We start from the raw sequence: 10753 nt of genomic DNA on the forward strand, positions 1-10753 counted from the left end.
GGAAGCGTTCTGTCATCTGAAGCTTTTAAATGTCATATAGTACTGCTTATTTACACAGCAGTAGCTTTGTGGCATATTTGAGCTAAACATATCACTGCTCTATTTTATCGATCTTAAAGACGTTATCTCACAAAAGAGCCAAGGTGTTTCTGGCTGATTACATAGTAGTTGTGTCCACAGCTCTCTCCTGGCCTAGTCTGTCACTGTTAATCAAATACAATATGACTGAATATCAGAATATGGATAGAAATCACTACCATGTTCTTTGAATTAAACTATTTGAATTAAACAAAAATATTAAGGCATTTTAGATTTGTAAAACTGTCGTTCTGTTATGTTTCTTGGGACTAGTGTTTGGGGTTACAATAAAATGCTGGATTAGAGAATGAGTTCTAATTTAAAAGCTAACTGAAGAAGATTCCTAATGATAGGAATAATGGCAGTCAGGGTGTCGTTGTCTAGCCTGTAGAGCTCTATGTGTCCCTCCATGGATACGCCTCCCCAGACCATCACTGACCCACCACCAAACGATATTACAGGCAGCATAACATTCTCCACAGCTTCTCCAGACACTTTCACGTCTGTCACGTCTGTGCTCAGGGTGAACCTGCTCTCATCTGTGAAAAGCACAGGGTGCCAATGGTGGACCTCCTGTCAATCCTGGTGTTCTATGGCAAATGCCAGCTGAGCTCCACAGTGCTGGCCAGTGTGCACAGGGCCCACTAGTGGACACTGGGCCCTCAGGCCACCCTCATGAAGTCTGTTTCTGATTGTTTGGTCAGAGGCATTCACACCAGTGTCCTGCTGGAGGTCATTTTGTAGGACTCTGGCAGTGCTCATCCTGTTCTTCCATGCACAAAGGAGCAGTTACCGGCTATGGGTTGGGGACCTTCTACGGCCCTGTGCAGCTCTCCTAGAGTAACTGCCTGTCTCCTGGAATCTCCTCCATGCTCTTGAGACTATGTTGGGAGACACAGCAAACCTTCTGGCAATGACATATGACGTATTGATGTGCCATTCTGGAGGAGCTGGACTGCCTGTTCAGCCTCTGTAGGGTCCAGGTATAGCCTCATGCTGCTACTAGTGACACTGCCAAATGCAAAACTAGTAAAAAACAGTAGTAGATGAGGAGGGGGAAAATGACAGTGGCCTCCACCTGTTAAACCGTTCCTGTTTTGGTTGTCATCTCATTGTTGCCCCTCTAGTACACTTGTTTCACTAAAGTAGCTGAAACTGATTAACAACCCCCTCTGCTCCTAAACTGACCAGATCAAAATCCCAGAAGTTTGATTGACTTGATGCTATACTCTGATTAATAATTGTAGCTTCAATTGTTTTGAGCAGTGTGTAACAACTCTTTTTAACAGTTTGTTTGTTTGTTTTTTACAGCACCACTCCTCAAACAATCCAAATAAGTCTATTAGGACTAAAACCATTCTATTAGATGTTTAATGTGGAGCTCTAGCACTCTGTAGTAGGATACATGCTTTTGTCGGGGAATGATCTTTTAACTAATTTGTCCATTTAAAGCCCATTTAAAATAATAGGTTAACATAAACCATGAAAACAATCACATTTGGTCTGTGAAGATTTCTCAGTCATCCTTAAATGATTAATGGCCATCTCTGTATTTGTTACCTTTATAAAAATCCAGCTTGAGGCCACTGTAATACTTCTATAGAGTAGCTTCATGGATTGCAGTAACATAATGGGAATCACACGTGGGTCCCAGTAAGATTTTTTTTTCACAATTTCTTGTGTTCTCAAACTGTAGGTATAAATCATCTACTTTTAACACTTGTTGATTGTTTTGAGCATGTGGTTCATTCACATTTAAATTGTAGTTACATAACATAGAGCCCACACAGAGACCCACTCAGTGCTGCGGTAGGCTATCTGTTTTCAAAGCAGACATTTTCACGTGTGACAGAAAACACATTTTTTTTAATGTGTCACATTTAGTAGCTTCCGTTTCTGTGAATTGTGAGTTCTACTGTGCAGTGTAGGCAGGCAGGCGATTCTAATTGGTAGCTTCGTTTTCATAGACCCTTTTATTGTCATGTTGATTGGACAATCCTGTGTCTACATCAGAGAACACGAAAACTTTCGCTTTCGACTTTGAGGCTGAGCTCTGTCAACAAACGACGGCAGTGGTCGATTCCCTCGTCTCTTTTCTCACTTCGGAAAAACATAAATAAAGCAGCAGGCTACCAAAAGAAGCAAAGAGGTAAGTCAGTATTAACATAAGAGGCTGAAATGGACGTTGGTTTTCATTCTTGTTAAGTTTCGTTTTCCTCGGTCACGTCATGGTTTGACAGGTACAGTAAACGCTTCAATAATGAATGTGCTCGTTGCATGTTGCTGTTACTTTCGAACCAGTAACATTTAAATCGTCCCTTCTTGTCAGATGGATGTCGATCAGAAGGATGGCAGTCAACTTGAGGACGCCAAAAAAATTCTGGAGGCATGGAAGGTAAGAAACTTAGGTCAAGATAGAAATAGTATCACAGATTGGGACTTCCGGGATCAACGATCACTCAACTAAATTATAAAAACCTAAAGACACAGACGACGACTCTCTTGAGGAAAGTTAGAGAGACCGTCTACAACTGTGGTGTCAAACTCATTTTAGTTCAGAGGTCACATACAGCCCAGTTTGGACACACATAATAATAATAACTTTTAAATAAAGTCAAGTCCAGATGTGCCCCTTTTACTGCAAATAAACTCAAGAACATAATGTAAATGTTTACATTTAATGAACTCTCCATTTACAAAACATTTAATGAACGACCTGAAATTTCTGAAGGAAAAATAGTGCAATTTCAGCACATTGCTGCCACCTGCTGTTAGTTCCTGAGCATCGCTGTTGTGTTACATCACCAGCGCGAGCCCTAGTGGGAAAAATAGGATGAGCAGTTACTTTTATTGAAAAATTGCAGTTAATGTCTTCTATGCACTTTGCAAATTGGGTCTTTTGGCCCGTTTTGGCTTCTGCTACTTACACTACAATACTCGGTTGACAAAAAGTCGTTTCGTCCACTCGTGTTGGACAAAATCACCTCACAATGGAAGAACCTCCTGCTTGCCTTACCTACAGTTTTGGAACTATAGCTTTTACCAGTCTGCCAAGCATCTCAGTCACCCAGGTCATCGTATATCCAAAAAACAAAGGGGAGAACAACGACAACTGGACTTGCAAAGTTTCTCAAAGACGTTTTCTCCGCTCATCGAAGTAGTTTCGTTAGTTCTGAAATACTTGGGAGAGTTGGAACATGGTTGTTGGGTGTTACCCATCAGAAACTTGCTGGACTAGTGTGTTAGCAACTAGATACTTAGAAACTAGTGTCATCAAAATGACCTAATAATTTCATTAGCTCCTGCTGATCATACTGCAAAATTCAGTTTGGGAAATACAGATTTTCCCTATAGTTTTCAGGAATTTTCATTGTATATATATTATATAATATATATATATTGATAATCCATTCATATTTAATTTAGGGTCACCAGAATCACTTCATACTTTATTAAATCCTGCATGTCATGCTACAGCACTCAGTAAATACAACCTATTCCTAGTGTTTTCGTCATAGTTTTGTTATATTATGTAAATTAAACTGTCCTTTACATCCATCATATGTTTAATGAAATGGGCAGACATGAGAATACCAGGCATGCCATATCATGTTGTGTTAGTGGTAGTGAGACTAATGAAAGTGTGTGGTGAGTTGTGGTGACACTACAGTTAACAGTCTAGTTAATGATCGATATCCCCAATAAATATTCCTGAAAAGTTGGGGAAAGCTGTTCAAAAATAAGTGTTATAGTATGACCAGCAGGAACCTGTGAAAGCATATGATTTGAGTTACTGAGTAACATTCATTTACTGAAAATTCGGAATAAGCTGTAGTTCTTAAACCATAATGCAGTAGTATGACCGGCGGGACGTTCTCCATTTGTGAGGTGATTGTGAGGTGACTTCAGCCTTCATAGAAGCCCTTTCTACTCAAATGCATCATAGTTTCTTCTCTTCTGGCCCATTTAAAGGACTTCTTCCTCAAAATATACTGTATGTAAAGTACAGCTTTTCATGAAGTCAGCTTCTGATTATGATAACGAATGTAACTCCAAAGTTGTCTGTCATTTGATGAATTACACTGAATAAAACAGGGACCACAAAAAATATTATGGAAGAGTGAAAAAAAACACAAGAAACATACGGAATAAGTGAGGTATACACTACTACTACTACACTACCAGGAAAATGACAATAAATGACAAAAAAAAAAAAAAAAGTGTGCCCACAGATCTATTCCATTTAAATACCTCTCTCTCTATTTTTAAGACTAAAGCAGAGAAAGCGGATGATGTGAAAGCCAGGCTGATTTTGGAAAAGCTGCAAGAAGACGAGACCAAGTCGAAGGCCCAGCAGGAGATGATGGCTGCTGTAAAAAAACGAGAGGAGTATCAGAAGCAGTGCGATCAGGACATGAAGAGAATGCAGGTACTGTCATCTCAGACGTGTTCAGGTTGCTGCGAAGAACTGAGGCGTATTAACTTTTGTCACTTGATTCTGATTCATAAAGGATGAAACCACAAGGCTTACTAAACGCAAACGTGATCTGCAAGAGAAACTGAGGAAGATCCAAGCTGACCTGGAGGCTAAGAGGGAAGAGTCCTCCAGAATGAAGCAGAAATTCAAGGTGGGAATGAGGAAAGAGCACAGGACTGTGCACCTGCTCAGATTATTCTCCCCTCACTAAACCAGACTGTCACTGCATCCATTTCAATTTATCAATTACTAGCATACAACACAGTATTGTATAATACATAACAATAACATTTAGTTATGACAGGACTGTAACTTGATGTATTTCTCAACCTGTGCAGGTCTACGCTCCCGTTTCAGACACACAGTTGGCGTTCTCCACTCAGAAAAAAGAGGAAGAGGACAGTGAGGATACTGATAACAGTGGTAGTGATTCAGTCAGAGGAGTGTTCACCATCAGCCAGAGGAATACCGTTGTTCTGAAGGGTGGACAGGCACTCATCACCTTTGAGGAGGAGAAAGGTACGCAGCTTCACCTGCTGTAGTCTCTGAGATATCATTTTTTATTGTTTTTTTTACCGCTTTCTCACTTTAAAACCAAAAATAATAAGGCTTCACATGCAGTAAACACCCATGGGCGCAGTCACAGTCACACCCATAGGCACTGATCGTAAAATGTGTTCACAAACAGATACATATTCAGAGTCCAAATTTAAGATAAACGTTTTATAAACCTAGAGATAATCGTCATTAAAGTGTGAATTCAGCACATTTTAATTTTTAAAAGGTGGAGAAGTGGAAGTTACAGCAAGTAGCACTATAGGGCCTACAAAAGTGCATTCCAATTATTCCTTCAGCCCTCAGTACATACTGTTCAGTCTGGTTGGTCAGACACCAATGGTTATCTTTTGTTCCCCACGACTTTCAGTAGTTTTGTTCTTTATTATAAATGAGTATAGTGAGGTAAAATTCTTCACTTTAACTGTCACACATATGGGGCCTGTTCAGACCTGGCATTAAGAGCCATTCTGGGCCATTCAGTCACAAATGACCTTTGCGATTGGTACGTGTGTTCAGACCTGGCATTAACATGCGTCTCCAAACCAATCTCAGTTCATCTCTCTGTATGCAAATAGACCCCAACATCATCTGGTGCGCAGTAGAATATTTTAACAGTTGATGTCTCTAATGGATCTCAGCCTCTGCTCCAGAACCGAGAACAGCTGTTTCATGTGTGTGTGTCATGACTTTGGCACAAACTCTAAGTTATTATTTGTTGATCTCTACCCCGACGTTAGTTAGACCTGCACAAAACTGAGAATACAACTCCAACCCTAGAAGTTTCCATATGCACCATAATCTCTGGTAATAAAAGGAAATAAAAACATTGGCTGAGGCAAAACTCTGCCATCCCCTGTTGAGTATAGGAGGTTTTAGTGTGACTCAGGACACATTGCGTTCACACTACCAAAGGAATGCAGACACATGGGGACACGTGCGACCCAGACCACCTCTAAATGTGGTCAGAGATCAGATTGGTCAAATGCCAAATTTGCATGACGCAAGGTCTGAACAAGCCCATGGTCACTTTCAGCAGCAGTATCCTGATAACACCTGCACAGCCCCTGATCCAGAGGGATAAAACCCGCAGCGTTCCAATGTTCTCTTTTTTCACCTCTCTCCACTGCAACAGTGCGTTGTTGGTCATCTCCAGATATTCTGGAACTTTTCCATAGTGATGCAAGAGCCTGCCGCCAACAGAGCTCAATAAGCTACACCTACCTCACAGGTTTTACCAGCTAAAGGTAGAACAGCTGGAGTTAGTGTCGAGCTGCTAGCTCTGCTAGAGAACAGAGGAGCAATCGGTTTTCTCCAATGTCCATCTCCAAAATATAGCACAGAACATTTATCATACCAAAATTGTCACAACAACAGACAGGATGGACAGCAAAAGGGGCAACACACACTGAATAACTACTTTCACAGACACCGGTTCAACAGCTAAAATAGTAAATGGGCCTATTCTTAGTAGTTCTTTATCCCGTCAGTGTGTTTATTCATTTGTCTTTCTAGCTTACTGCTTTCATGGAACTCCGTTTTGCATTGTCAGAACACATTACAGAAACCTTGAATAACAGACTAATACTTTGTGGTTGATTATACCTAAAAGCTCGCTGGGTGGCAAACACTATTTAAGTTCCAGAAACTATTCTAGCCAAGCCCCAGTAAAAAATACAAGGCCGAAGCCTAGTGTTCTAGCCTACTGGTTTTCATACATTATGTGAATGGACTTTTGTGAAGACAATGGCATCTCTTGGAGGTGGACCGCACTGTGAAATCTGTGAACATGCTCATATGTTAGGTTAAAAAGATAATAAATGGTTGTTGGATAGCTGTCCTTCTCATTATTAATATTTCACAGGCTTACTGGCTTACGTGTGGTCAAGGGGCACTCTGTAAATGTGATCTGTACCACAGAAGTTCTTAAATTCATCCAGACCATGCACAGCCATGAGTGCACACAGCAGAATTACATGATCTTTGCTCAATGTGCAAATAATATATTTATATGTCTGTCATGTTCTCTGTTCTCCAGTGGCCTCTCGGATTATGAAGATTGCTAAATGCACTGTGTCCTGTGAAAACGATAGTGTGGACGTGAAACCAAAACGGCTCCGCTTGGATCCTGCTGTGAAGTTTGAGGTACAGTCTTAATCAGTGACGGAGGTTTGGGCCAAACCTGTAATAGTTTTGTGATCATCTGTGCGGTTAATGCTGGATGTACAGTAGAAAGAACTTCTTGTAACTACGAAGTATCTTTACCAAATATACGCCAAATGTACTCCCAGCAAATTGAAAGAATAACCCTTAACTGCTAACTTAGCCTGAGTACTGACCTACAGAACAATAGTACTTTACATGTTACCCTGTAGTTTGTATATGGCCCAATCACTCTGTATTGTGAGTAGACCATCTACACAAATTTCTTAGCAAAAGCCAAGCCACTTAAAAGACTGTTTTGTAAAAACTGTGTTCTCGTCAATACAGATACACCTCATTGTTTCCAGAAAAGAACTGGAGGTTCTCAATATCCCCCCTGCCATGCCAGAGGAGAGAATGAAGGACCGACTGGAGATGAGTTTCTCCAGGCCCAGCAGAGGAGGAGGAGAAGTGAAGACAGTGGACTATGATAGAAAGACTGGTGCAGGATGTGTCACATTTCTCCACCCTGGAGGTACAACTCTCTAGACCACATTTACAGAGAGAGTGGTTTAATGCAGTTGTGTCACTATTTGATATTGTGTTCACTGATCATATAGATTTCTGAATTATTATAATGCAGTGCTAACCCAAAATTCAGATCTGTCTCTTTTGTACGTATGAAGCCACCAAAAAAAAAAAGTCTCAAGGACTTTCTTATTGAGAATGAGCAGAATAGTTCAAATCTAAATGAAACCCAACCCCCTTAATCATCAGTGTGTAACTATGTGTGTGTCTGCAGTCGCTGAGCGCCTGGTTCTGAAAGAAAAGTACCCTGTAGACCTGGACACTGAAGTCACTGTCAAGGTTGGACCCGTTTACCGACACGAACTGCGCAAGTTTCAGGTAAGATACAGTACTGAGACTAGTCAGAGCTACAGTGGAGAGCATTTGTCTCCCCTTTTATTCGTATGACTCCCAGAGACTGTGTTTTCCAGGAACATTAGTGGCATTCGTAACAAGATTAAAGATTCCAGCAGTTTATTGTCATGAACACGGCAAGGTCACACTGAGAAATTACATTTTTGTGTTGCACAATGCCTTCTCACAACTAAAATAAACAACTAAACTAAATTAAGTGAAGGAAATGAACTCTCAGCAGAGAAAATAAATAAATAAAAAAGTGACTAAGAGTAAAAGTATCTAAGAGCAGATGCAGCAATGAGATGGTATGTGTTAAAATGTTCAAAACTGAAGTGATTCAGTAGCCTGATGGCCTGTGGATAGAAACTGTTTGTCAGTCTGGTTGTCAGTGCATTCACACTCCTGTAGCATCTGCTGTGGGTGGGTGTGGTCCTTGATGATGTTGTGAGCCCTCTTTGTGACCCGGGTGTTGTAAACATCCTGTAGTGGTGGGAAGGCTGCTCCACAGATGAACTGGGCCGTTTTAATGACACACTGGAGAGCCTTCCTGTCCTGAACAGTGCAGTTCCCGTACCACACTGTGAACAAAGAGGCAATGTAACATCAACCTCATCAGTTCTCTCACATGGAAGAGGCGTCACATAGACAGAGGAAGAGAGGAAGGGATGGGAGGCAGCATATTCTGTATAAAGATGGATGGAACAGCTGCTCAAAAGTGAAGCCAAAGCAAGTAGAGCTCCCCCTGGTGACTGGCTGCAGTATAGGTCATAAGCTCCACCCCCTCCATGTTAGTGGATGGGACTTGGACCAAACTAAAACACTAACAATATTTTTTTAAAAGATGGCTTCTGTCATTTTAGGTTGTTAATATAATGCTGATGCATACTCAAGTGTCCATTTTTTTTAAATTTTTTTTTTGAGAAGTTTCGTTTTAGTTACTTATTTGACACTGTGTAAACAGGACGTGACATGATGGTGACTACCAGTTGCCATTCCAACTGCTCCGTAAAGCGGAGAGTTGTAAAAACAAATATTAAAAGCAAGTACAGTGTATAATTCAACATTTCTTTGTAAGTGGTGGAGGTAGAGCAGAGCGTAGTATTAATCAAACTAAGACGTGTGGCTCCACTCTCGGACCACATTGTGCAGACTCTGGCTCCAAACTAGCAAGATGGCGTTGCCCCGTATCCCCGGGAAAATAGTGTCAGTTGGGCCGATGCAAGGAAGTGGGGACGTGTTGTCCATATTTATATACAGTCTACAGTGTAGTGATAACAGAATTTCTGTCTGGGATTCAGACTTTTTGTGGCTGTCTGAAGCGGACCATCCTTCTTGCTGACATTGACGACATGGAGGATGAGGAGGATCTGCAGGACCACCTTGAGATCCATTTTCAGAAGCCCAGCAACCATGGTGGTGAGATAGAGACCATCAAGTACGTCTCAAAGGGGAAGGCTCTGCAAGCCATTCTCTTTGAGGAGGACAAGCAGCAGGAGTAACAACCTACCGCTAGTACATTTAAAGGAAAGTAGAAATTGCCTAATTGTTAGAAATATATAAAAATGATATATGTGCTGCGGTTCTGAAAAACTAAAAAAAATCATCTGCTTGGTCTTCTTTTTTGACAGCCTCACATTTCATGTCTTTATTCAGGAAATTAGTTAATATCACACAGTACATATGAAACTTCATGTCAGTGTTTAAAGTGCAATATATATCAAATTGATTTATGATGTTCGTTCATTCAAGTCTAGGTCTGGACATGTATTAGCGTGTGTGTCTTTTTTTGTGGTAATCTGGAAGGGTTTTAGCCAATCCTCTGTCAAAATGTAATATGCAGTTTAAACTTGCGCACGACATGCTTTTCTTTTCAACACCTATTAAAAGATCTCAACGATGACTCATAGTTGTTCTGTTATTTTTTTCAAAGTATTGAGCATTCATGATAATTCTGCTTGTACAATCATAGCTCGCCTTTTTTCCATAGCTTTTGTATCTCTGTCATTTCCCATCAACAGAGAACAGGGTGACAAGTAACAAAGACCAAGAGGAAAAGAAAGAACAATTTAATAAATACAGAAAAAAGAGGGTGGGGGTGGCCAGTGCTGAGTCGTTTTTGGGTGTAGGAACAGACGTATTTTGCTGTAATTTTTAAATTTGTTTCTTAGCAGTGATAAGACAGTAATGAAAGGAAATGCTTCTCGGCACACTCAGGCTTCTACAGGGCTCAGAGGTACCAAGAATGATGAGCAAAGGCTCTGATGATGGACATTTAGCGCACATAGGTGACACCTGTGGATATATGGTATGTAATTTGTGTTTGGAATAATGAAGTCTGATCAGTACAGCTAGAACCAAGGAGATGCTAGCAGATTTACGGAGGTCCAGGTCCCACCTGCAGCCTGTAACTATCAATGGGGAGTATGCAGAGGTGGTTCAGACCTATGGACTGGACTGGCTGGCTAACATAGGCTCAGGATACAAATAAGGTCAGAGCCGTCTCTATTTCCTTAGAAGACTATTATCGTTTAATATGTGCTGGAAGCTGCTGGACATGTTCTACCAGACTACCGTTGG

The 10753-nt window shown here is 40.9% G+C and overlaps 1 protein-coding gene across 1 annotated transcript; it reads left to right on the top strand.

The window, feature by feature from the left end:
• The first annotated feature begins 2097 nt into the window (after positions 1–2097).
• On the top strand, positions 2098–10076 carry nmi (N-myc (and STAT) interactor). Its single transcript, XM_084566080.1, has 9 exons — positions 2098–2227; positions 2408–2473; positions 4349–4507; positions 4590–4706; positions 4894–5074; positions 7149–7255; positions 7601–7787; positions 8055–8158; positions 9475–10076. Exons 2-9 carry the CDS (start codon positions 2408–2410, stop codon positions 9673–9675), a joined length of 1122 nt encoding a protein of 373 aa, XP_084422206.1. The 5' UTR covers positions 2098–2227; the 3' UTR covers positions 9676–10076.
• Positions 10077–10753: the final 677 nt, after the last annotated feature.

The sequence above is a fragment of the Chelon labrosus genome, assembly GCF_963514085.1.
Source record: "Chelon labrosus genome assembly, chromosome: 18".
In the NCBI taxonomy this organism is placed as follows: Eukaryota; Metazoa; Chordata; class Actinopteri; order Mugiliformes; family Mugilidae; genus Chelon; species Chelon labrosus.